Below are 27917 nucleotides of genomic sequence, written 5' to 3' on the forward strand. Positions count from 1 at the left end.
GTCTGTCCTGGGCCTGTCTCCTAATGCTCGCCCTGGCTGGGTCTGTCCTGGGTCTGTCTCCTAATGCTCGCCCTGGCTGGGTCTATCCTGGGTCTGTCTCCTAATGTTCGCCCTGGCCGGTGGGTCTGTCCTGGGTCTGTCTCCTAATGCTCGCCCTGGCCGCTGGGTCTGTCCTGGGTCTGTCTCCTAATGCTTGCCCTGGCCGGTGGGTCTGTCCTGGGTCTGTCTCCTAATGCTCGCCCTGGCTGGGTCTGTCCTGGGTCTGTCTCCTAATGCTCGCCCTTAGGCAGACAGATGCTGGGTCTGTCTCCTAATGCTCGCCCTGGCCTCAGGGTCTGTCCTGGGTCTGTCTCCTAATGCTCGCCCTGGCCGGTGGGTCTGTCCTGGGTCTGTCTCCTAATGCTCGCCCTGGCTGGGTCTATCCTGGGTCTGTCTCCTAATGCTCGCCCTGGTCGGTGGGTCTGTCCTGGGTCTGTCTCCTAATGCTCGCCCTGGCCTCAGGGTCTGTCCTGGGTCTGTCTCCTAATGCTCGCCCTGGCTGGGTCTGTCCTGGGTCTGTCTCCTAATGCTCGCCCTGGCTGGGTCTATCCTGGGTCTGTCTCCTAATGCTCCCCCTGGCCGGTGGGTCTGTCCTGGGTCTGTCTCCTAATGCTCGCCCTGACTGGGTCTATCCTGGGTCTGTCTCCTAATGCTCGCCCTTAGGCAGACAGACGCTGGGTCTGTCTCCTAATTCTCGCCCTGGCCCCAGGGTCTGTCCTGGGTCTGTCTCCTAATGCTCGCCCTGGCCGCTGGGTCTGTCTCCTAATGCTCACCCTGGGTGGTGGGATCAACCTGCTGATTGACTAAAGACCAATCGTCCCCGTTTTTTAAGGGGTGCCTGACAGAACGCCAGAACCACACAGAACGTCCTGCCTGTTTGGATCCTTACCAGTACAGTCAGAGGAAACAAACCACTCCGGAGACAGCTGCCTGAGTCTTTTAAACCGTTTTATTGAAATAACTTTGCCTTTGGATAAAAAGCGGAACATCTTTGTCCTTCTTAAAATACAATTGGTTAGAGTTCAAAATTGGAAATATTCTAATTCAAGTATTCCACTAGTAGCGCAGATGAAGCACACTGAGAAATGCATAGGTAATAGGTAATGGACTGGAACACCCAGCCGCCCCCCGCTCTGCCTGGCCACGGGCTGTTCCAGGGCAGGTTTCCCTCCCTCTGTCCCTGGGGCTGGACTCTGCATTTTTTTGGTGCCAACAAACAGGAGCTTAACAGTGCTATGGTATCTTTAAATACAATCAATTTACAATAGCATGATATAGATTATACTGCGCAAGACCCCGCAGTCCCAGAGAAATACATATTCTGTGTGATGCAGCTATATACAACCACAAGAGAAATTCTAGGCTTTGCTCAGACATGCCAGGGGAAATGCCGGTCGTACTGGATAAAGGTAAAGGGCAGCAGGTGCAGGAATGGCATGGATTTCTTAATTTCTCGGCCCACAGCCACCGTCTGCTCCTCCCTGCCGGGCTGGCTGAGTCTCGGGCTGGTGTGCACGCAGGGACGCAGCGCAATGCGACACACGAGCTGTCACTCATCCAGCACACAGCGCCTCTCTACTCCATTACTGCAAACTGCCTGGCTCGCAGGCCCCCTCTGCCTTGGAAACACAGGGCTTCAGAAGCGTGCGATCAGTTGATCTGCACTGTTAATATGCACAGAACCTCCCTGTGTGTGATGTCAGAAACAGGATGTAAGTCATGGTGTGATGTCAGATGGGGGGGGGGCTATGATGTCACTGTGACGTCACACATGGGGGCGGGTTGTGTGTGACGGGACAGGGTGTGATGTCACTGGGCGATAGTGGGGATGCTCCGAGACCTCTTCATGATGAGCCGCACCTCCACGTCGGGGAGGCTGTCCTGGCGGGTCTGAGCGCAGCCCTCGTCCGCCGCCGCCAGGTGCAGGTCGAAGCGCAGCGACACCGACTTCTTCCGCAGCCGCGGGTTCCCCTTGAAGAAGGACCCCTCCCACTCCTTGATCACCTCGTCGATCTTCTCCGTCCTGCAGGGGGCGACAGCAGGACCGGTCAGCCCCCGGGAGGAGACTGGCCGAGCAGAGCCCCAGCGCCTGGAAATCAGGGTGCGAGCAGCCCACGCTCCCCTGTCAGAGCCGTACTGGGGAGGGGAGGCTTCGGGATCCCCTGGCAGTGGATTGTGAGAGCCAGGACGTTCAGCCAGCAGGAATGGGCCCCGATTTTTCTGAAACACTATTCCACCATTATTATTACCAAGCCGATGTCGGCTGCCACCCTTTCTCAGGACAATCCAACTTTCAGACTCTGACCCATCAATGCTACATGTGGAGAAGATCAAGTCGATCTCTCAATGGGCTTTTCCAGGCCCATTGTCATCTTTCTGTGAACCTCTGCTCAGTCAGCAGCCCTCAACATCTACAAATCATGGCATAAGACTCCCACGTGAGGACAGGCTTAGCAGCCCTGGTTAGGACAGAGGTGGCGAATGCACCGCGCACCTTAATTGCCCATGTGATTGACAATATGATTTGGTGAATTTCCGTGATGTTTCCAGTGAGCGGGCTTTTCTCTCTGCCTCTCTCCATTTTCCATGCTCTTCCAGTGATTATTTCTTCCCAGCTCTCCCAGTTTTAAGGGATACGAGAGGAAGGCTTCCCGGTTCGCTGCCCGCGCTGTGCCGCCCTGGGCTCTCTGTGGACTCAAGGCCGTCAGCAGGTGGCGTGAGGGCGCAGCGCCAGCAGGCGACTCCCTGGTGATTCACCCGAGCAGCCCAGCCACGGACACCTGCTCGCTTGATGTCACAGACGGCAGACATTGTGTCAGAGACATTCTCCAGCGTGCTGGGGCTAGCCCTTATTACTCTTCGCCGAACAGAACAAAAAATTAAAGAGGCGAACTATAAATCACTTATGCTACATAGTATCTGAAGATACAACCATAAAACACGGGGCAGTCTGCCAGCGCGTTTGAGCAGTTTTTGTTTTAACATTTGTCTTCCCTCCTGCCAACATGTTCCGAAGTGAGTAATGGCTGACTGAAGGTGTTCTCACACATCTACAGCTCTCACGGCCACCACCCCCACCACACTTAAGACGCTGCGCAGAGAGAGACGCTCCAGAAGCCCACTTTCGCCGCCACGAAACTCAGAACCGAACTCCTTTTCACGGCCGATCAGTTGGTCAATCGGAGCAAAATCTACGGATGTCGAGGTGCTTCTCCCTCTCGAAGCTGCTGTCCGGAGGCGCAGTGCAGTGTGGTGTACACAGAGTGGAACATGGGCACCCCAATTCCATGGACAGCCCCATTGACTCTGCGGTTGTCTTTGCAGACGTGACGGTGTGTGATGTCACTGCTGACGTGACGGTGTGTGATGTCACTGCTGACGTGACGGTGTGTGATGTCACTGTGATGTCACGGGGTGATAGTGGGAACGTGTTACCCCAAGGGTGCACTTCAATGGTTGTCCCATGGCTTCGCCCCACAGTGCCCACATTTTGAGATCCGTGTGTTCGAACGAGCCAGCAGGCTTTCCAAGCTCCCTACAGCCAGCTCCATCAAGCTCGTTCTGCGTCTTACCTGTCTAGTTTGGTGTCTGGTGCAGAAACCAGTGCCCAGTTCACCCAGATCACCCAGTTTGCCCAGTCCGCCTCTCCCCGTGCAGCCCCTGCGCCCCACTTACTCCACCGTGCCGCGGGCCTCCGCGCTCTCGCGCATCACGTTGCCCTGCAGGATCTCCTGTGTCGTCACCGTCTCCATCCTCTTCTCCGGGCTGTGCTGCGTCTCCGGCGCTGTGACGGGAGGAAGGGGGGGAGAGTCATCAGAAACAGCCCCGCTTGTGGAAACCCTTCCCTGTGAAACCGGAAGGGTTTTAATCGAATGGCCTAACACACGCAGCTGTGGGAGCGACGTCTCTGAGGGCCTTTCACCGCCTGGCAGCCAGACTCCCTCCGAGGAAGCAGGCTAGCGCACAAATCAAAGTGCGGAATTTCACAACAATAATAATAATAATTGCTTACACTTTTCTGGACACTCCACTCAAAGCGCTTTACAGGTAATGGGGATCCCCTCCACCACCACCAGTGTGCAGCCCCACCTGGATGATGCGACGGCAGCCATAGTGCGCCAGAACGCTCCCCACACATCAGCTATCAGTGGGGAGGAGAGCAGAGTGATGAAGCCAGTTCAGAGATGGGGATTATTAGGAGGCCATGACTGGTAAGGGCCAATGGGAAATTTGACCAGGACGCCGGGGTAACACCCCTATTCTTTTCGAGAAACAACCTGGGATTTTTTACAGAGAGTCAGGACCTCGGTTTTACGTCTCATCCGAAGGACGGCGCCTGTTTACAGTATAGTGTCCCCGTCACTATACTGGGGCATTAGGACCCACATAGGCCGCAGGGTGAGCGCCCCCTGCTGGCCCCACTAACACCTCTTCCAGCAGCAACCTTAGTTTTTCCCAGGAGTCTCCCATCCAGGTACTGACCAGGCTCACACCTGCTGAGCTCCAGTGGGCTGCCAGCTATGAGTTGCAGGGTGATAGGGCTGCTGGCGAACTTCAAAGGTGACCAGCGTGAAAGGCCCGTCTGGCACGAGCTCGTGCGAGGACTTGCACCGGTAACACCTGGCATGGCTCCGAGAGCTCCGCAGCGGGAGTCTGAGCTCGACGGGGGACTGGTGTGGCCACGCCGAGGGGGTCTCACCTGACAGGGTGACCAGGCTCCCCTGTCTCTGCAGCTGTGGGGTCTTCTTGGCGCCATGCTGGGGGGCAGGAGCCCCCCCGGCTGTCCAGGCGGGGCTGGTGTCGATCTCGCGCCCCGCCTCGGCCACGGCCTTCCTGGGGCTCCCGGCCAGGACAGGTCTCGCCTCCTTCCTGGGGGGGTTCGGCCCGTGGAGCCTGGCGCCCAACGACAGAGGAGAGGCGTCTGAGCACAGGACTCCGCTGGGGGGGCGCTGGGCAGTGTGGCACGGGGGTCACCGCCCTGCACCCCTGATTGTACATGTGTGGGTACAAAAGGCAGGAGGGGACCGGGCTGCTGGACCCCACAAACTGCTCCAGCAATCCTCCACCGGTGCCTCATTTAGCACGGTAACTGCAACTGAAACCGCAACCTCATTGGATAAAAGATACTGATTGTTCTAAGCATGAATAAAAAAGGGGAAAAAGAACTTCTCTGAAAAACCCAACATTCACCATAACCTTGTCCCCTAACCCCACTTCTCCTAACCCTAACCCCACTTTCCCCATCTTTAACCCCATTTGCCATAACCCTAACCCTTCATACACAGGCAGTGCCTACGCCCTCAAGGCCTGGAGATTGTGTAATTCCTGTCTGTGACCCCTGCTGTTCCCAGACTGCGGGAAACTGCAGGGGACAGAGCCAGTCGACCTATCGCCCACATTCCGAGTCGAGAGCCCTTTTCCACACTCTTCCTGTACATTCCACTCCACCCCGGACTTCGGTCCTCAGATTCCAGATAGACACACCCTGGCAACACAGTTCACCAGGGGCTGTTTCTTGCGCAGCTTTGCAGTTATCAGGCTGGGCTGCCCTGAAAGCCATTCCAGATGACAGAGCTCATCAATCATTGTTACGCTCATCACACCTGTGAGGGACATTACCGATTTAACACCTCCTGTCTGTCACTGCCTGGGAGTCGGATTTTACTGTGTTTTTTCAGCCCTGTCTGCATTCTTTTCCCCTCTGTTAACTTTCTTTGAAACCTTCATCAGGGTTCTCACGTTCACTAATTAATGACTTCCTCCTGATGCTAATGATGGAGGCATTCCTCTGTGGGACCTGCCCTGACCACACGCCTGAGTCAGATTTGCAGAGACACACCAGGGAGGCAACAGACCAGACTCCCAGTGAGCTGCACTTTGATCCATTTCAGATCTTATCAGCTGTCGGACAAGTTGCACAGGCAAAGCTGCAGTTAAAGCAAATTTAAAATCATTTTTATTCCACAAGTAGGCTGCGGCAAACCCACTCAAAAACAAAGCAACAAATTCATCGTGCTCAGCGCATGTGTGAGAGCGTTCAGCTGGCCTAAGGCGGAATTGATCAGACTGCTGAGCTCCACTCTCTGGTCTTCATCTGATGCCTCCTGCTTCAACACCTTGCTTCTGGACGGCTCACATCCATCACACACTTACTCTGAAGATAAATTATGTGACTCTGCACCTTTTATCTGGCAGAAGAATCCTGTTGCTCCTGAAAAGTTGGATTTCCGCTCCTGGCCTGCTCAGTAATTCCACTGTTCTGACAGAAGGTGACCGGTCTCTGCCAACGAGCAGAAACGTCTGCCCTGCCTGACCCTCCTGGCGCTGCTGCCAGTCTCACTGTCTGGGAGATCAGTTATACCCCTGTGTCTGCTGCCCCTGCCCCCCCTCGGGTCACTACACGAGCCAGAGAGACCCCTCTGCACAGACCTCTCTCCTTCAATGACCCTGGTGCTGCTGGGCGCCACAGCTTTGTCCAGAGGCACACTGGCCATAGGGTGAAATGCAAATGGTGTGTTTAGAACTGTGTTTGTCAGAAGGATTGATGTTTAAGTGGTAGCACTGACTGAACTGACATTTTCTTTCAGAGGTGAAGAACGGTATTGTTACGGCTTTAGGTGACTGAGAAGTGTCTCTTAGATGTGAGATAAAGTCTGTGACACTTGGAAGAGTAAAGACTTCTAGCTTCAAAGCAGAGGGGATGTTTGCTGAGGTCTGGGGGGGGTCTCTTCAGCAAAAATAATTGTAAAGTTTATGTTAGTATACCTAGGTAAGTTGTGGGTTAATGATTGTCAAGGAGCAGTACAGACACGCACAAAATAAGATCACATTCAAAGCACAGAGAAGAAAAAGCAGCAGAGAAGAGGGGCGTCGGGACTTGAAGCTTGCACCAGGCGAGAGCCCCTACTTCATGATCATCCAAACCAAACCTGACTGGAGCTCAGTATTTGAACCTTGTTAGAGAGAGCTTGTTAGGGAATGTGGGTTTCCTGGGTAAAAGATACCTCAGTTAGAAACATCTTTATAGGCTCCCATTTATATTGTGGCATCCAGGGTGCAGAGAGAGAGATTTAACTGCAGGTTGCTTTGTATTTAGTCAGAACTCAGCTTATCTCTGTAGGCATTAAGAGTGTAATGATTAGTAGCAGACTGGGGTTTTTTGGGTGACCAGAATGTTAGGCCTCTGAAAAGCCTTGTCTGTAAATACTGTACACAGAGTAACTTGTGTGTTGTATGCTTCATGGTGTGAAGTGTAGTTATGTGTCTTGTCAATTAAAGAAATATTTGTTTAACCAAGAGTGCCTGGATTATTACTCTTTCCAACAAAGCTGTGGCAGAGAAGAAAGAATTCACGTGCCTCTAATTATACCAGCTGCTTAGGTATATTCTATTACTTACAAGTTGGGGGTTTTGAACATTTATTTAAGTTATTGAATTAACTGCTCGGTCAAATCCTTTTCACCATTTTCATACCCTCCCTATTTGTAGCAGTATCTTATTATGATGTTGCTCCTGACAATATTTGGGATCCATCCCCACTTGCGTTGTGAGTAGAGCCTTCATACAGTTACCACCCCGAGGAAATCAGGGGCGGAGCGGTGGCTCTGTGGCTCAGGATCTGTGCCTGTGACTGGAAGGCTGCCGGTTCAAATCCCGCGGCCGGCAGAGGAATCCTACTCCATTGGGCCCCTGAGCAAGGCCCTTAACCCCAGCTGCTCCAGGGGCGCCGTACAATGGCTGACCTGCGCTCTGATCCCAAGCTTCTCTCCCTGTCTGTGTCTCCATGGAGAAAAGCTGGGGTATGTGAAAAGATAAATTCCTAATGCAAGAAATTGTACAGGGCTAATAAAGAAACATTATCATTATTAGAATGTGCACCTGTGCAGCCTCCTACCTGTTCTCCTCCTTGTCCAGCAGGTGGCGGTAGGTGGCGATCTCCCTCTCCAGCCGCACCTTGGTGTTGAGGAGCTCCTCGTGCCTCTGCCGCTGGCTGTCGAGGCCCTGCCGCACGTGGCTCAGCTCGGCCTCCAGCCTGCGGATGACGGCGGCCAGGTCCCGGAGCTCAGAGCGGTACTGCAGCTCTGTCTCCTGCAGGGAGTTCGCCAGGCCCTTCTCCTGCAGCCCAGGGAGCGAGGCAGACAGTCACGCGCCCGTGTGGAACCCCAGCTGAACACCCCTCTGCACATCTGTGCAGATCCGGTGTAGATATCAGCCTCCCTGACGGCACCAGGCCAAGCTGTTACGTGCCGGGTTTGTGCGTGCTCCGTTTTGAGCTTGGCATTGTGCTTGGCACACATCACCCCTTGCATCGAAGCGGGTAACCTGGTGTAAGCCATGTGGGGCGCTGTGCTTACCAGGGCGTGCAGCGACTCGATCTCCACCTGCAGGCTCTGCCACTGGCGCCGCGCCTCAGTCAGCTCGGCCCGGGCCGCCTTCATGGCCTCCTCCTCCTCGGTCATCCTCTCCCGGGCGGCTTCCTCCTCCAGCTGCAGGAACCACCCTCGTCACACACAGGGGGGACACAGACAGACACGGGCCGGGACACAGGCCGGGATACAGGCCGTACGTCACACCCTCTTGGCTGAAGGGCTGACGTTGTCAATACACACAGCGCTAAACCTTAGGGGGGCAATTTCGGTGGAAACAGATTCCGGGAGGCAAAGGACAAGCAGCCGAATGAAACAGTGTGTCATCAGGCCCTGCCTGCTGCACGAGGCCTGGCTCTGAGCTGCTGCAGAGTTTCCGTGTTGTGCCTGGTGTTGTGTCAGCAGGTCACGGCTGCTCATTTTATTCTGGCAGGGCTCTCCGCAGATTCTCGCCCCGGCAGTCACGATTGTACTCCCTCCCCCTTAAGGGCGCTCCGGCTCTTCCTTGTTTTGCCTCATTCCCCGCACCTGTTCCTTATTCCAGCCCCTTTTCAGTTCCCCCTTAAAAGCCAGACGCTGACACTAACCAGGGCTCTGCATTGGTGGCGGCATCATGCCAGCCCAGGTCCTGATGCGTCTGGCTCCGTTCTGTTTTTAACTTTCTGTTCCTGTTCCCGGTTCCGACCTGGTTCCTGTTTTTAATCTCCTGTTTTGGATAGATCGCCTGGCCATGGACTTACGCCTGTTTTGGGATATCTCTCTGGACTCGTTCCCCTCGCTACACCTCCCCCCCCCACCAGCACTCCTTGGACACGCCCCCCTGTTTTCATTCCCGAATCCTGCAGGACCTTTTCCTAGTGTTTCCTCACTCTACCCCGGATTGTGTCGTCCGCACAGGGTCCGGAAAGGACTCCTCCGTGACAGCACCGAGCTACAGAACGTGGCCGGAGGCGAGGGCCGGCCTGGACGGGGAATGCCGACGCCGTTCGGAGCAGCAGCTCAGCTCCGGAGAAGCAGCCAGCCGCTCATTCGGACCACAGCTCCAGCTCCAGCAGGTGGAAGCCCCTCACACAGCAGCTGGCTGGCGCCAGGCCTGTGCGCCAGGCCTGCGTCTGTCCTGCCCGCCTGTCCTGCTCTCCCTGTTGCTCCTCCGTGGAAGGAGTCCTCTGAGGGGACGCTGTGGGGCAGCGCTTTCAATTTCCGCTGACGAGCTCATCAAACAATACCGCAGCACCGGATCCTTAAAGACCTCCTCTCTCACGCGATGTCAGGCTCGTTCAGTGATTTATGGGAGATTTAGGAACGGATTCTGCACTGCATGCACGAACAGGGAGGTGACCATCACCAATCGCAGCGCCTGCCTGCCCCTCGGAGAACCTCTGCAGTGGCGGGGAGGGGGCCTGGGACAGGGCAGGGCGCTCTGCCTACCTGGGTGAGGGGGCCCCTTGGCATGTCCGCCGCCGCGCCGCGGCCCGCGCCGCTGAGGGCGATGAGACGGTCGTAGTGCGTCCTGATCTCATCGAGGAGCTGGGAGAGCTCCATCCCGCTGCCATCCTCCCTCTCCGCACCTAGCAGCACAGCATCGCACACCGGCCTCGCAGACTGCTGCAGAGCCAGCGCTGCCTGCAGTGAGCGGGGAGAGAGCGAGAGAGCGAGAGAGAGAGAGATCGAGAGAGAGAGTCAGAGAGCGAGAGAGAGAGCGAGAGAGTCAGAGAGAGAGAGCGAGCAGAGAAAGAGAGAGCGAGAGAGGCAGAGAGAGAGTGAGCCCAGTATGTGATCTCCTGTCACAGCCTGAGGAACAGTGAGTCTGTCTCCCTATAATGCTCCAGCCTCCTACAGTATATGTCAATATTTTATAATATGTCTTTGTTGTAAATGTCTGTAATATGTCTGTAGATTTTATTTTACTTCAATTTTTTGTTTTGTTCCATGTTAATTTTATTATTTTTATTTGCTTTGGCAACACTGATTGTACCCATCAGTCATGCTAATAAAGCACCTTGAATTGAATTGAATTGAATTGAATTGAGAGAGAGCGAGCAGAGAGAGCAAGAGAGTCAGAGAGAGAGAGCTGACTCTCTCTCTCTGACACCACACCACACTGGGCAGACACCCAAACAGCATCCCAGAGAGAAACAGGAGGACTACCAGAGGAACGCCCCAGCACCCACACCCCCAACCCAGACCAGCTCAACCCACAAAGAACAGAACCAGCACCACCCTACAGCCCTCCAACCCAGACCAACGACCGAACAGGACCAGAACCAGCGCCCCACCCCATGCCCCTCACCCAGACCAGCAGCTGAACCGGACCAGAACCACAACCCCTCCCCACCCAGCACAACAACAGAGCCGGACCGAGCCCCTCCTGCACAGCTACGCCGCAGCCCTGGCCAGACCAGCAGTCCCGAGTGGTTTGGAGCTGGGAGAAATCCGGCAGCTCCTGAACCTCATCTGCACCCGGCTTATGAGCTGAACTTCCATCACCCACAGCGACAGACAAAAACCCAGCACAATACTTGTTTCTGTTGATGATGCAAATGTCCGACACAAATTTGATACAGTTCCAGAAAACAATAACAAATTGCAAAGATAATTCAAACGATGACAATGAGATCTCTAAAGATAAGTATGTGGAACATTCAGGGTCTGGGCTCGTCAGCATTTGGGCTGAAGAGCACTGATCCTGAATTTATCAAGGATGTAAAGGAGACAGACATCATGATCCTACAGGAGACATGGTGTCGGGGAGACTTGGCTACCCACTGTCCCCCAGGCTACAAGGAGATCATGGTGCCCTCTGTCAAAAAACCACAAATCACCCGGGGCAGAGACTCTGGGGGGATCATTGTGTGGTACAGAGCGGAGCTCAGTCACTCCATACAATTAGTAAAGAAAGAAGAGTCACGAGTTTGGCTTAAAATCAAAAGAAATACCATCTGTACAGAAAACGAGGTTTTCCTGTGTGCTGTCTACATCCCGCCCTCAGAATCCCCCTATTACAGTGAGGGAATTCTCCCCAGTCTCCACACGGAGATCGGTCACTTCCAGGGCCAGGGAAACGTGCTGCTCTGTGGTGACCTCAACGCACGAACAGGCACACTGGCAGACTTCACCAGCACACAGGGAAATACTCACATATTCGGACAATCCCCTCTGTACCACACACCGGTCACCTCACACAGGTGCAGCCATGACACCACGGTCAACAGCACTGGGCGCGAGCTGCTGCAGCTCTGTCAAGGGCTGGGCCTGTACATCGTCAACGGCAGGACTAGAGGGGACTCTCTAGGCAGGTTCACCTACAGCTCAGCTCTGGGCAGCAGTGTGGTGGACTACGCCATCACCGACCTGGACCCCTCCTGTATCAGTGCCTTCACTGTCAGGCCACAAACTCCCCTCTCCGACCACAGCCAGATCACACTCTACATGAAGAGAACACACCAGCACAGAGACACACTGACACAGCCCAGCCAGCTGTATGACCTCAACCAGGCATACAGATGGGACACAGACAGCCTAGACAGATACCAAACTGCACTGGGCCATGAGGAAATTCAGACACTGATGGACACATTCCTAAACACTCCGTATCAAACCAACAAATTAGGCATAAACTTGGCCACACAAAAACTAAATCACCTATTCCACAAACTAGCATCAAAATCTAAGCTAAAAACAACTACATCAAAAAACTACCAAAAAACAAAAGCAAAAGAAAAGTGGTTTGATACGGAGTGCAAAAACATCAGAAATGCACTACGAAAAGTCTCAAATGAAAAACACAGACAACCACACAACACAGATCTGCGACTCAGGTACTGTGACATGGTAAAACTTTACAAACACACGCTGAAAAAGAAAAGAAACACATACATAGACAAACAACTTGCAGAAATTGAGGAGTCACTAAATCAGAATTGTTTCTGGGAGAAGTGGAACAACTTAAACAAATCAAAACCAGAAGAATTGGCCATCCAAAATGGAACAATCTGGCAAACATACTTTGAAAATCTCTATGAAAAGCTCCCAAATACAAATCAATCAGACCAAAACACCATTTATGAAAAACTCAAAATTTTGGAATTGGCTATCAAAGACAACCAAAACCCCTTAGACTCCCCAATCACTGAGCAGGAGCTACTGGACAAACTCCAGGCCCTCAGACCACGCAAAGCCTGTGGCCATGATGGAGTCATAAATGAGATGCTGAGACACAGCAGCCCAAAGCTGCAACAAGCCCTGCTCAAACTCCTCAATCTCATCATGACAGCCGGATGTTTCCCCGAGGCCTGGAACCAAGGACTGATCACGCCCATCTATAAGAGTGGAGATAAACTCGATCCCAACAACTACCGGGGCATCTGTGTGAACAGTAACCTGGGGAAGGTATTCTGCAGTATCCTAAATACACGAATACTGGCCTTCCTTACCGAACACAATGTCCTGAGTAAAAGTCAGATTGGCTTCTTGCCAGATCACCGCACATCTGATCACATTTACACCCTACACACACTGATAGACAAACACGTCCACCAAAAACACAAAGGAAAAATTTTTGCCTGCTTTGTCGATTTCAAAAAAGCATTTGACTCGATTTGGCATGAGAGATTGTTTTATAAACTACTCCAAAGTGGCATAGGGGGCAAAGTGTACGACATCATTAAATCAATGTATTCAGAGAGCAAATGTGCAGTGAAAATTGGAAACAAAAGGACTAAATTCTTCACCCAAGGCCGCGGGGTGAGACAGGGCTGCAGCCTGAGCCCAACACTGTTCAATATCTATATCAATGAATTAGCAGGAATGTTGGAGCAGTCTGCAGCTCCTGGTCTTACACTACACGACACAGAAATCAAGTTCCTGCTCTACGCAGATGACCTAGTCCTGCTGTCGCCCACAGAACAGGGGCTGCAGCAGAACCTGGCACTGCTGGAGCAGTACTGTCAGACCTGGGCACTGACAGTCAATCTGGACAAGACCAGAGTTATGGTTTTCCAGAAGAAAGCCAGACCTCAGGGAAACAGGTACAAATTCACACTGAACAAGAACACATTGGAGCACACATCCAGCTACACATATCTCGGTCTCACCATCAGCTCTTCCGGGAGTTTTGACCTGGCAGTGAAGGCACTGAGGGAGAAGGCACTCAGGGCTTTCTACGCAATAAGAAGGAGGCTCTTCAACATCAACCCACCAACAAGAATCTGGCTCCAAATATTTGAAAGTGTAATCCAACCCATTGCCCTATACGGCAGTGAAGTTTGGGGTCCCCTCACAGACCAGGATTACACCCAATGGGACAAACACCCCACAGAAACTCTGCACATGGAGATCTGTAGAATCATCCTCCGTGTGCAGAGAAAAACTCCTAACAACGGGTGCAGGGCCGAATTAGGCCAGTACCCACTATTGATAAACATACAGAAAAGAATATTAAAGTATTGGCTACACCTAAAAAACAGCGACCAAAATTCCTACCACCACAAAGCCCTGCTGAGCCAAGAGCTGAGCCCAAAACAGAGCCCCCTGAGCCAGCTGGTCCTGAGGCTCACCGACCTGAGCCACACCAACACTAACCAGCCTCAGGACAGCACTGCTAGAGCACCACAACCCAGACTCAACCACATCACAGCACAGATCAAACAGCAATATCTCACACACTGGGACACACACACACAAACACAACATAAACTGGAATGCTACAGAACCTTAAACAGACAATACACACTAGCTGAATATTTGACCAAAATAAAAAATAACAAACAGAAACAGACCCTGACGAAGTACAGGCTCAGTGACCACAACCTGGCCATAGAAACTGGGCGACACAGGCAGACCTGGCTGCCCAGAGAGGACAGGCTGTGCTCCCACTGCCAGCAGGGAGAAATAGAGACAGAGGTGCACTTCCTACTGCACTGTGACAGATACTCTGGGATTAGAGAAACATTCTTCCCGAAATTCAGAAATCTAATCCCAGAGTTCCCACACCTGCCAAAACCACAACAGGTCCCAATCCTACTGGGAGAGGGAGGAGGGAACTCAGTTGATCTGGCAGCCCAGTATGTGATCTCCTGTCACAGCCTGAGGAACAGTGAGTCCGTCTCCCAATAATGCTCCAGCTGCCTACAGTATGTCAATATTATATAATATGTCTTTGTTGTAAATGTCTGTAACATGTCTGTAGATTTTATTTTACTTCTATTTTTTGTTTTGTTCTATGTTAATTTTATTGTTTTTATTTGCTTTGGCAACACTGATTGTACCCATCGGTCATGCTAATAAAGCACCTTGAATTGAAAATTGAATTGAGAGCGAGCAGAGAGAGAGAGAGTCAGAGAGAGACAGACAGAGAATAGAGACAGAGGTGCACTTCCTACTGCACTGTGACAGACACTCTGGGATTAGAGACACATTCTTCCCTAAATACAGAAATCTAGTCCCAGAGCTCCCACACCTGCCAGAATCACAACAGGTCCCAATCCTACTGGGAGAGGGAGGAGGGAACTCCATTGAACTGGCAGCCCAGTATGTGATCTCCTGTCACAGCCTGAGGAACAGTGAGCCTGTACATGTAAATATTTTATGACATGTCTCTGTTGTAAATGTCTGTAATATGTCTGTAGATTTTATTTTACTTTTATTTTGTGTTTTGTTTCATGTTAATTTTATTATTTTTATTTGCTTTGGCAACACTGATTGTACCCATCAGTCATGCTAATAAAGCACCTTGAATTGAATTGAATTGAATGGAGAGAGAGAATCAGAGAGAGAGCGAGGCAGACGCGCTCTGGGAGAGGGGGGAGGGCAGTGAGCCAGAGGACAGAGGCGCAGGAAGACAGCAGGCCAGCCAGCGAGCGAGTGATAGAGGCAGACCAGCGGAGCAGCCAGACCAGTCGCGGTGAAGTGTGTTCTACTCCAGTGCCATGTCAGGACTGTGCATGAGCGCGCGGCCTGTGTGCAGAGAGCACTGGACGTACTGTAAGAGCACTCAGCCAGGGAGATCATGGAGTCCACATTAGGCGGCTGTAGTGCTCTACATCCCTCTGTATCTGCGGGTATTATTTCAGCAGACCATTATATAAATGGATTATTCCGCTCATGGAAGGCTGTTGAAAATTATTATTCCTTTTTTTTTCCGGACAAATCATTCCACATCCTTTAAGAAAAAATGAGCCTTTCTTTGTTTATCAACAAAAAGTATGCTGTGAGATCTAGGGGCTAATATCTGTATAGACAAACTCCACAGAGACACACTCCAGTGACACATTCACAGACACACTCCACAGACACACAGACACAATCCGCAGACAAACACTCACAGACACACTCCACAGAGACACACTCCACAGTGACACATTCACAGACACATTCCACAGACACACAGACACAATCCACAGACAAACACTCACACAGTCCACAGTGACACATTCCACAGTGACACTCCACAGAGACACAGAGACAGACTCACAGACACAATCCACAGACAAACACTCACAGGCGCACTCCACAGACACACAGAGACACTCACAGACACAATCCACAGACAAACACTCACAGACACTCCACAGACACACTCACAGACACACAGAGACACTCACAGACACAATCCACAGACAAACACTCACAGACACACTCCACAGACAAACACTCACAGACACACTCTGCAGTGATGCACTCCGCAGAGACACACTCTGCAGTGACACACCGCAGAGACACACTCACAGACACCCTCCGCAGAGACACACGGACCTGCTGGTGGCTGTGATGCAGATGATCCAGGTCAGCCAGGCGCCCCTGCACTTCCTCTTCTAGCCCCGCCTTCTGGAGCTCCGCCTCCTGCCACACCCCCTTCAGCCACGCCACGCGGTTCTCCAGATGCCTGGTCCTGCTCTCCTCCGCGGCACACCTGTATTCCCGCAGGAGACACAGGCTTGTTCACCGCCATCAAACCTGCAGCCTCTTCACCCCCCAGTCCTCGACACCCGCGCTCTGCATGTTGTCACAGCAGCATGTGCTCAAGAGCTGTGCTGGGAATAGGAAAGGCCAGACTATATAGCGATTGCAGGTGCTTGTCTCCTGTTATCTGGCTGCACTAAGGCTGTTATAACTACAAATGCTGCCATGAGCATTTCCTTCAACTCACTTTTCTACCCTGAAGAAGGGTGAACTGTCGAATTGCATGAACGGGTACCAGCGTGTCTGACCACTTTGAACAGCTGTCTCCAGGTGGAGAGGAGCCAGTTTGACACTTTGTGAAGCCCCTAGCAGGTCACATTCATTCATCAATACCATTTAACTATTCAAGTAACCAAAAGGAATAAATGTGCAGGCAAGTTGCAGAAAAGAGCTCCTCGCAGAACGGTCTGGAACAGTCCTTTGCTCTGCTACAAGGCAGGCACTGGCTTCCAGCAGCATCAAGTGTGTCTTTAGTGGGACAGCTGCCCCCGAGTGGCGCGGTGCGTCTCTTTGGTACTGAGACCCCAGTGCTCACACACTCTCCAGCCTGTCTGTCTGCACCAACAGCTCCTCGACTCCAGGAGAGAACAGGAGCTGATGAGTCTGTTCCTGCTTTGAGCAACGTTTCAGTCTGTCCCCCATATATGTCCCAACGTCTTACTTTATAGCAAAACTGTTTTTTTTTTAAAACTGTGACTATTTTCACAGCGATACAGGAGCGTGTTCTCTGCAGAAGGCCATTGGAAAATCCCGAAAAGGCTTGTCAGAGTTCTCAAGTTGCAAGGCTTTCCTTGTACATCTGGACAACCCTGTGCTGGGATGGAGACTTTCTGCTGGGCTGATCCTGTCTCTGTTCACAATGACATATTTCTCCTCCCTCTCCTTGTTAAAACAACAACTTTCTGTGGGCCCATCACTTCCACCTGCAGGTCTGCCGCAGGTGAAAGAGAAATGGCAGGTTCCCTGTTGTGAAGGAGTAACCACACTGAAGGTTTGCCGACTCCAGAGGCTCTGCTGTGGCCGAGGTAACCCCCCCCCAAGGCAGGAGGACAGACGGGACGAGAGCAAGGAGACCCACCTGGCTCTGAGGCGGGCTGCCTCGCTGTGCGCGCTGTCAGTCTGCAGGGCCAGGCTGGCGTTGTCCACAAGCAGGCTCCGGATCTGGTGGAGACAAGTCAGTCACCAGGGGGCCTGCGAGCGCACAGCCTGCAGCCGGACTCGGCTGTTCTGTCCTACCTACGGGACGGAACCTTCTCCACAACTGTCTTCATGCCATTTATTAAATAATCAATTACAATAAAGACATCAGCTTTCAATTTCACATTCAACACTTTACTTCTTGAGGAGGCTCAGGTCCTTCAATGTATGTAGTAAGATGCTTTTCACCCTTTTCACCCTCTATAATTCAGACTTTTGGTACAACTCAATGTGTGTAGTAAGATGGTACATATGTTCTATCAGTCAGTGGTAGCGAGTGCTATTTTCTACGCAGTGGTATGCTGGGGCTCTGGGATTAGAGCAGGGGATGCTAACAGGCTGAACAAGCTCATCAGGAGAGCAAGCTCCGTCATTGGGTCTGACCTGGACCCCCTGGAGGTAGTGGCTGAGAGGAGAATGGTGTCCAAACTAGAGGCCATCATGGACGTCTCCCATCCCCTCTATGACAGGCTTGTAGAAATGAAGAGCACGTTCAGCAATAGACTGATTCATCCACGGTGCGACAGGGAGCGCTACAGGAGGTCATTCTTGCCTTCTGCCATTAGACTGTACAACGCATCCACCTTGCGTCTGGGCAGAGGCAACATCGACAGTGACCTGTTTCTGGACTGAACACATCTACACATCTACTGCTACATCTGTTCTTTTTCTTTTCCCGTTTACAACCATTTTTTTGTGCAATATATGCCAGGGACCCGTGCAATACATTTATATCTATATCTATATTTACATCTATATTTATAGTCATATGTGCAATACGATTTTTCTGCGTACTGTTCTGTTCTAGTTTGTTCTTTGTGTGTCCTGGACTGTGAGTAACTCTTTTAGTGCTCCCCTCACTGTACTGATTGTATTGTATTGTATTATTATTATTGTATCATTCGTTACACTGTGGCTGTGTTGTCTGTGTGAAGCTGCTGTTGCACTGCAATTTCCCTCACGGGATCAATAAAGTATCTATCTTGCCTTTACTTTTGGAAAGTGGGGAATAAAATCCTGCCCTGAACCCCCTGAAAATCCCGGGGAAGCAGGGGACTGAAGATGGGGGCTCTGGGTGAGGGTGTGTCTGCTCTGCCTGTGAGAAAGGTGCTGCGCTCCAGCAAATGCCCAGCTCTACACAAAAGAGCTGATAAAAGTGCCAGTCAAGTAAAAGCACAGCAGTGTGTGTTTTCCCTGGAACATGGGGGCTGAAGAGGTGTGTCCAGACGGAGCGCCGGGCACTGATTATTCCAGCGGTGCTGGAAGGATACGCCCTGCGTGCCCAGCCTGCCGTGACATGGGATCCCTGAAAATAAATCCCCCGTAGCCATACTGTCTACAGTTTCAGCACACACTTCAGAAGGAGTGGGAGGGGGTCCGGTTGCCTGCTCGTGTTCGTCTGGCCCAGTGCGACTCGAAAACAGCACACAGAGTCCACAACGCCACAGGGCCGTGATGCTACAGCGGAAACGAAGCTGCCAGGTCGAAGTATCTGATTTCTGGTGCCCAATCAGGTATTGCCATTACATCTTTCTCATGAGTCCTGAAATCCGACAGGTCAGATGGTTGGGAACATCCGTGCTCTTGGCAGTTCTCCACTGCTCTTCCCAGCATCCCTCTCATGGGCAACCGGCCACTGCTGAGGAGCCAGGGATGGACACACTTTCCTGGAAACCCATGTTATTACACCACTGGCCCTCCCTCTGCCAAAACATGACTGCACTGTGTCCCCACTGAGCTCCAAAGGCTTTTCACCTGGAAAAGTCTTACTACTGTTGTTCTCATTATGCAGCTCTTGTTCCTTCCTCATCTTTCTCCTGTGAATATGTTGCTACTTTCTGCAGACAGGTTGTCCTTTTTTGCTGCCCTAGACTGGCCAGCTCCCATCGTCTGTAACACACCATAACTTTAGCGACAAATGCTAACAAGGAGCAACATGAACACTTACTATATCCTGGCCCTGACCCGGACGCAGGCTCCAGGTTTATCCCTAAGCCATCCTTCTAGTCCTCAACACAAATCTGACTCCAACAAACAATGTAATCCCAACTCTAATCCTGGTCGGAAATCACACCATAGCACATTATGAGACAGGACGTTTCTTACATGTGCTGACGTCCACACAGATGGTTTTAGAATAAGCACACGACACAAGAGTTTTAGAAAAGTTAACATCCAAAAGAATCAAGTCAACTAAACTGCGTGTACACCATCGAGCAGCAGACTTCAGGAAAAAAGCAGGATTTTTTTACCCAACTATTTTGCAGTTTAAAATGAGCACAACTCAGGGGTATAGAATTGGCCAAGTTCCCACAACATGTCTGGCCCACAGGACACAGATCAGCCTCCTCCCTGCCCAGCAGTCTGGTGTCATTCGGTCTGAAGTGTTAGGGATTGCTCTGTTTTGTGCTTGTGTTTTGCAGCAGTGGATATACTCCAGGCGTGCTCTCTGTTTGTGTCAGACCAATGCACAGCTTGAAGAAGCAAATTGGAAACAAAAAGACAAAGGCAGAATATGTAATTGCATGTCTGTGTGTTACGATGATTGTTTTCTGGTAAGGACAACACAGTGCTGCTCTCAGGCACTGTCCTCACTGATGTGGCAATGCCTGCTGACATGCCCACACAGCACACCCCAGTAAGAGCAGTTAACGATTGTCAAAGCACACAATGGGCTCCCACCTGCTCGGTACTTTTGATCTGAGTCCAGGCTGACGGTGAAATCAAAGGCCTTCTAGAGAACAAGAGTTCACCCTCTTTCTTTCATTCTTTGAACAAGCAAAGACACAGGAGTTTTTTTTTTTCTGAAGATCAGAGAAAAAGTGCTGAACCACCCAAACCTACTGACAGCAATGATTAAACCCAGGAATGCTGAGCAGCTCCCATCAGATCCTGGAGGATCTGAGCCTGTGTGGGTGGGGCCGGAAGACTGAGACGGGTAGGAAAGAAGTGTACTTGTACCTCGTACTGAGTACAGGGCAGTGTTGAGGAAGCGGTCAACTCTAAAGGCTCTGGGATCACCTAACCAGAACAGCCTGAAAAAGCACAGGCACTGAGAAGCACATCAATGGGAGCTTGTTACTCTTCAGAGCCACTGCCTGATCTGAGAAACTGTTAGGACCTTCAAAGCCAACGGAGCACTGCGCCACCTGTCTGACACAACCAGCCCTCCTGACTGAGGCCGAGCGTTAAAGACTTTCTAGCAAGTAGAAACATCACAGGGGCTCAAAGATTCAGAGCAGCTCGTCTCGGGTTTTCATTTTGCATTCTACCAGTCAGAAACACGCAAATATGTTTTATCGAGCTTCGGTCTTTTCATTACTTTAGACGATTTATTTATTATGACGAATGTAGACGAATGATTTAGTAGGAGGGTATCGCTTGAAAAACAAAATCTGCGAAACTCTGCAAAGCTTTTCGGCCCTCTTCTCTTCCGCTGGCTGGAGCTACCCCTGCAGAAGAGCGTCCCGGCCTCTTCAGCAGCGCCCCCAGATGCACAGCCCTCACGCCCCCCGACAGCATGTGACAGCAGAAAGACGGAGCCCTACCGTGCCCTTGAGCTCGTCCAGGATCCTCTCCTGCTGGCTCCAGTCCCTCTCTCGGGGGGCTCTCCTCCAAAGCCACTCCCGGATCTGCCCCTCCAGCTGCTCGTTGGTCTCCTGCAGCCTCTGCACTCGAGACAGGAAGCCCGCCAGCCTGCCGTTCAGGTCCCTCATGGCCTCCTGAGGGCCCAGCGGAGGGGCCAACTCCCCGTTCCCCTGCATCTCCGCGGACCAGCGCTGTAGCAGGAGACACACACACACAGACAGACCGCGTCAGGGGGAAACCGCAGGCAGGAGAAATCCACAGCCCAGTGCGCAGGACTCTGCTCAGCACTTGCTCCGCCAAGTCAGTATTTACTCCACACACACATGACCTTCTGCCTGGCTGCTGAGGGAGGGGGGCGGGGACCTCCAGTGTCTGCGCAGTGCTAGTCCACCTGGCCTCAGCGACCCCCCCCGAGTCCCGCGACCCCTTCTGTCTGAGCTCTGCACTGCTTACGGGAGTGCAGTCATCAACACCTATCCTCCTTACGGAATAAAACAACTTGTATGTTACGTTAAAGCAGCAAAAAGTAATTCCTGCAGTGCATTTGCAAACATTGCAATTGCTGTGGTTGGCACGTCGGTGTTTAGATGCCGAGTCGGGTCACTTTTGATTTTTCATTCCCGAAAAAGTCTGCGCAACACTCCTGTAGAAATACGGATTCATGAGGTTAAAAAAACACGCCAACCAATCTGATACAGGTCTTGAATGGATCCCTGTTTGGAAACAGTGGCGTGTGTGTGGGCCAGCGGGTGAGGCTGACATGGCCCTGTGTGTGTGTGTGCTTGCAGGCAGACCTAGCAGACGTACCGGCTGTGTGGTTCCACCGGGAGCTCCTGGGCCAGACCGGAGAATTCCGAGACCCGGTTCCCCAGAATACAGCGCAGGAGGGTGCAGTTTGCTCTCCGCGGGGCCCCTCCCTGCGTCCACAGAGAACCTGCCGGTCTCTGCAGTTCGCTGACACAGGAGCGAGGGCCGGAGCCACAGCTTTGGCAGAAGCATCCCAGCGCTGACATCACTGGTGCCACTCTGCGCATTGTGGGGGATGATCCCGGATTACCGAGCTGCTTTCAAATCAAGCAGCTGGCTGGAGCAGGGAGGCAGAGCCCCCTGACACACCCCCGCCGCACAGGAGCAGGGGGGGGGGGGGTGTACGCTTGGTGGAGCTTTTTTATTTTAACATGATTATTTTCAGAGAGCTTGGCACTGCTTCTCTGCATTTCCACACTGTGAATGACACCACAGTCCTATTTTTGTCTCATCCAGATGTACATGTTTTCCTCATGAACATAACAAATTATTACAATTACTTTACAAAATGAAACAGCAGCACTTTTGGTCACTAAACTCTACAGTCAGGCTTTCCAAATCCCAGGGGTTTGTTCAAGCTGAGCTCCCAGGTACTGTACAAAGTGCTTCACTACAGCTCTGTGTTTTCAGTGTCGGGAAAGTATGTCTTTTCACATCACTGACAGAACTGCACTGCCAACGTGAGTCTGTTTGTTTTCATCTCTCCAAATGCTCTGGAGCTGAAAACAATGAATAGGACCAATTAAACAAATGAAGGGCTCAGTCACATACCTGGGAGCTCACCTGGAAAACACAGTGGAGGAGGACTGGGCCAACCTGCCTCAGACAGGGTGTTTGCAGGGCCTGGGGTGAGCGCTGGGCAGGCACTTTCAAACACAGAGAACGCCAGTCAGTGTCACCACTAAAACCAGTACCGCTGCATATTTCCTGCCCAGACCAAGCCCTTCTAAACTGGGCATCTCCAGCCCAGTCCTGGAGAGTGCCAGCAGGAGTCCTGAAACAATCTGTGGTCCAACAGCAGGTGATAAGCCCAAATAAGGACTTTAGAAACCATTAGAACAGAAATCTACTCTTTTAACTGGGCTGAGATAGAATCAACAAGTTTACCATCTTCAGACGCAGGCTGGTTGAATTGTGGGACTGGGGCTCTCCAGGAGCTCTCCTGTCCTGCACCACATGGCTTTAAACACGCAAGACCAGCAGGACACTGGCCCCTGAGATCAGGGTTGCCCATTCCTGCTCTAGGTACCACAGACTTACAGAGCAGCAGCCTGGGTTCAGTCATTAGCCGACTGTAATCGGGTCTCCCCTACAGGAGGCGCACTACTGGCCACGCCCTGCCAGGGCAGCCTTGGCTTGGTGGGCAGCTGGCACACGCACGGCGCTCAGAGAGAGCTGGATCTGACCTCCCCCTGACGCCAACCCTGCGGTGAGCACCACGGGTCTCAACGGGAAGACTGGCAGAATTCTTGAGAGAGTCCTAAGGATTGCAGAGGGTCTTTATTGATTTAAGGTGATGCATTGGGCCTGTTGGAGTGGCACTGGAAAGGTGATCAAAACAAGCATGTAACCTTGAGCAAGGTTTTGAAAGTTGTCTTGTGAACTGTTCCAGGAAATAAGGTCTTTTGCGATTCCCGGGCCAGAACAGGAAATTCAAGAGCAGTGAGAGACAGGGAGAGCGCACTCGGAGAGCCATGGCACTGAAATAATCCCTCTGTTCCGCCTTTCCCTTTCTGTAACCAACACGTGACATGGCTGGGCAAGGTAAACAACGTGAGCACAGACACCTCAAAGAGACCCACTGAGTCTCCTTACACCTCCTGGTCCTGCAGCTCTCCAATCTTGAACAGCAGAGACTGTGACCGGACTTGCGCTCCAAATACTTGGTCTTCATACTCACAATCCTCAAAGGCTTTATCCCATTGATAACATCAATGACGTTATCAATGGGATAAAGACGTCTGGTCTCTATAGTGCGTGTCTTAGAGCTGACGGAGATTGGCTAAACCCCGCCAGGGCACCCAAGTGCCATAACGCAGAAACCCAAAACAAGAGCACAACAGCCTCATAAACATAAGTGGACGCCGTGTGCGAAACAACAGTGACTTCTAGAGAGTAGGAGAAGAGGTAGAAGAGGGAGCACCTGCCCAGGGAGGAGTCTGTCTGAGCTGCACACCAGCACACTGTCTAGAATCATCTACCCTCGTGCTCTCTGCTCTGGTCTTTCTGTTCCCCACACAGTTTTGTCCGGGACCTAACCCGTCATCGTCTGCAGGACAGGAGATGCGTGTAGGAATCGAATCTGATGGGATCACTGTGGTATTGTTACGCCCCGACGAGCTCCAGCACCGCCGAATTAGTTCCACCAATTACCAATGCGCATTCCACACATGCTGGAGACTCATTGGGGCCATCCTCAACGAGATCAGGCCGGGCCTATCAGGCCAATTAGGGAACCTCGCACAGTATTTAAGTATTTAACGAAACTACCCCTGCTCAGGCTCAGGCTCAGGCTCTCTTAATCCTCAGTTATCATTGCCACTAATCATCTCTTCATCACCTCAGACCTCAGCCTCTGCTCTGCAGCTACTGTCTCAGCTCTGTTTGTCCTCTTCAGTGCTGTCATTGAATAAATTATCTCGACCGCCCCATATCTGGCTCATTGACTCTAATTTTTGCCAAGCCTTTTTCAACACCTTGTTGATGGCATAACAGGTATCAGATACGCCAGAAAATTCACTTTTGGAGTATGCCTTTTGAAGTAAGTGTGGTTATCCTTGGTAATCCCAGCAAGTTAATACAGCATGACAAATCCTCAATCACCTGTTGCACTGTTCATTCCAAGCATGGCTGTAATCATTGCCAGTTTACTAACAAGACTGGCAGAAGTCCCAGGAACTGTGGAAGTTGTGCCCGTGTGTGTGCACACAGTGCAGGGCACGGCAGCATCTCTGAAACACACACACCCTCCTGCCTGGCGCACCAGCAGCACCCCTGCACTGCCCATCCCTGCTGCCAAGCAGCACCCCCTGTCTTCTGACCCTGCAGGTGCACCTTGTGGCCTCAAGGGTTCCTTGCTGCAAAACTAAGACGATCGACAGAGCTTTCCTGTGAAGGAGCTCCAGATACCGTATACTGAACAGGCCTGGAGAGATACTTCACTAAGTGTCAGATAGAGCACGAAAAGGAAAAAAAATAAAGGATCAGATAACAAACATGAAAGGAAAATTTGGAAGGGAGGGGGAGGGAACAGGACAGGACAGGACAGACCCACAACCCACCGGCACCAGACCTGAGCGACCGGCCACACAAAAAAAATGTCTTATTACCAGCTGGAAGGAGCTAACTGCACAGAAAAAAACAAGTGTCCATCTAAAACTTACATCAGCACCCAGCTTGCGTGCGCGTGTTTATGTCCCTGAAGTCTTCTGGGAACGCTGGTGATGTGGTAAGAAGCTGGACTATGCTGTCAGTCCAGATGCCAACAGAGTCACCTGATGTTATTACCACAGGCTGAGGGCAGAGCTCCCGGTTACACCTGCAAATATTTCATAACCCATGACAGTGGTGCTTCAGCATAATCAGCTTTCTGGAGAAGCCCTGCGACTCCAAAGGCAAAAGCAGCAATGCCCAGGCAGCTGGCAGGAAGAGGGCACAGACTCAGAGAGGCATGGCACAGGCTGGCAGCAAAGCCTTCCCCCGCCAGGACAGTCCGTGGTGGCACCTCGAAAACGCCTACGCCGACACCACCACAGGCAAAAACAAGTCAAAGGGAGAACGATCCCCTCACCCCTACCTTTACCTCCACTGCACAGGTCCAGACAGACCCGGCGGATTCTCCAGCTGCTGCGGCGATTTATCAGAGCGGCCGCCTATCCCACCGTCCCTCTGCGGGTCTGGTGCTCCTCGTTCACCACCCTTCCGGTTCTCCCGGGACTCCCAGCGCTCGTCCCGAGGACAGCAATTACCGATTAGCAAATCAACAGCCCGAGACGAAGCAGCATGAAGCAGCTTGCAGCCGAGATTCTTTGATTCTGGGTGGGGAGGCACAGGGGGAGAGTGGGGGCAACAGGAAGGGTACCTTCCTCTGCCGTTTGTAAACTATTCCCTGTAATAACACTGGACAGGACCGAGAGAAACACAATAACGAGCTCGTCCACGTCGGCAGGAGCTTACACTGCTGGTGAGGGAAGACACCAGAATAGGTTTCACTGTTCAGAAAGCTTTTGTGGGGGTATCAGAGACCACAGGGTGAGTGAGAGCAAATAAGGCTGGTGTTTAACGGACCTCACCCCTGGCTTTTGATCAAATCCATCCATCCCAGCATTCCTGCGGGAATCTCTTGGCTTCCTAGCTTGGCCGAAGCCATACAGTAGGCCGGATTAAATCTGGGTTTCCAGCAGCCACCTCCAAACACAACCGCCCCAGTTCATGCAGGAACTCCTCAGTGTGAACCCAGCTGAACACTCAAGTCTATATAAGAAGGCTGCTGTCCTGCGAGCTCCGATTCGTCCTTGTCTATTTCTTTCTTTTTGTTGTTTCTCGTACTGCTAACTGCACATACTGCTTGCTACATGGACACACAGTTTTCCTTGTATTCAGCATAACCGCACTACTTGTATATATTATATATTGCATATATATATATTGTATATATTGCATGCACCATAGACACATAGCACATAGACACTAAGCAGCTCTACTCATATTGAGTTTTCTTCAATTTCAATTTCAGTTTCAAAAAACGTAACCTCAATTTTGTGATTTTTGTGTTTTTGTGAATTTTGCGATTCTACTGATTTTTGTGAGCTCGCAAAAAAGACACTGCATTGCCAGCAACTACTGCTGCATGCCGTATTGTTGTGCATTTGATAAATAAACTCTGATTTGATTTGATTTGCTCGCGGGCCAAATCAGACCAGAGCTGTGCTTGCAGCTGTGCTGTGCTTCACCACGTCACCTGCATCAGGGCTCTGGACTACTACAGCTGTGGACTAGCACGACTGTATGTTTTGGCTATTTTTTTTTTAAGTCTTGTCACCTCTGGCACCTGAGATGCCTTAGCCAGTGAAACACGTGCAGGGTCCAGCAGCAGTGATCACTCGCATGTTGCAGATATGGCCAGGACCCCCAAAACACCGAAACAGCAAAAATCATGTTTTCTTGTTTCCGCAAACAGAAAAAAAGGGTGATTGGCCATTCCTCCCAGACATGTGCTCTGGCTGCACACAACTGCGTGTGGATCTAAGATTTAGGATCAGGAAGTCAGCAGCTCCTTGTTTGTCAGGGACTCTGTACATTTTTCAGCACACACCCTAGAAGTTGTGCTGCCAGCAGACCTGAAGAGAAGACTGTTCCTTCTAATTCCTGTGTCTTGCCCAATCCCTGCCCTCCTACCCAACCCTGCGGAGCAGATGGACACAGATCTCGAACCCGTGTGGACTGTGGTGTTTCTGACCCTCTCCTGGTACCTCCTGGAAACCCATTCATAATATTCACCCCCATTTTGATGGCATTGCTCCCCATCTCCTATTGGGCACTCAGAGTCAAGCTGAATTGTACATTTAATAATTTCTCTCTGCTCGGGGTGATTTCTGCAGTTTATTTCCTCTGTTCGCAGTTTGTTTTGAATGCAAACCGCCTTGTACAGACGTGCAGGAAGAACAAATGATTAGTAACAACCAGTAAATGCTCCTTGTTTGTAATACAACGCCCTGTCCCAGACGCACCCTCAAAACCAACATCTCTGCCGGCCGAGACACTGTCCCTCACTGGGGAATTCAATTTCACTCCAAAAACTGAAAACCCACCCAGGAATTTGGACTTTCTCACTGCAGTGACTTTCGTTTTTAGTTAAGTTTAATTGTATTTACAGTTTGCGTGGTATCTTGACTGATTATGTGATTAACGCTCCAGTTAGACTGGGAATGTGAACCGTCGGGTTTTTCCACCCCTGCCAGC

At 51.5% G+C, this 27917-nt stretch overlaps 1 protein-coding gene across 5 annotated transcripts in view; it reads right to left on the bottom strand.

The window, feature by feature from the left end:
* Positions 1 to 969: 969 nt before the first annotated feature.
* Positions 970 to 27917, bottom strand: part of krt222 (keratin 222) — a 28139-nt gene continuing 1191 nt past the window's right edge. Inside the window, exons 1-10 of one of the 5 annotated variants that reach the window (XM_069185580.1) lie at positions 25759 to 25860; positions 21110 to 21340; positions 17443 to 17525; positions 16158 to 16314; positions 9834 to 10028; positions 8394 to 8525; positions 7934 to 8154; positions 4739 to 4932; positions 3715 to 3823; positions 970 to 2062 (exon numbers count right to left, since the gene is read on the bottom strand). In XM_069185580.1, the coding sequence (XP_069041681.1) occupies positions 1849 to 2062; positions 3715 to 3823; positions 4739 to 4932; positions 7934 to 8154; positions 8394 to 8525; positions 9834 to 10028; positions 16158 to 16314; positions 17443 to 17525; positions 21110 to 21325 (1521 nt within the window). In that variant the 5' untranslated portion in view covers positions 21326 to 21340; positions 25759 to 25860 and the 3' untranslated portion in view covers positions 970 to 1848. Of the gene's footprint in view, positions 2063 to 3714; positions 3824 to 4738; positions 4933 to 7933; positions 8155 to 8393; positions 8526 to 9833; positions 10029 to 16157; positions 16315 to 17442; positions 17526 to 21109; positions 21341 to 21956; positions 22160 to 25339; positions 25514 to 25752; positions 25861 to 27917 lie in introns of those variants that run through there. The other 4 variants (XM_069185579.1, XM_069185578.1, XM_069185576.1 and 1 more) reach the window with 4 other exon arrangements.

Source organism: Lepisosteus oculatus, chromosome 28 (assembly GCF_040954835.1).
Source record: "Lepisosteus oculatus isolate fLepOcu1 chromosome 28, fLepOcu1.hap2, whole genome shotgun sequence".
In the NCBI taxonomy this organism is placed as follows: Eukaryota; Metazoa; Chordata; class Actinopteri; order Semionotiformes; family Lepisosteidae; genus Lepisosteus; species Lepisosteus oculatus.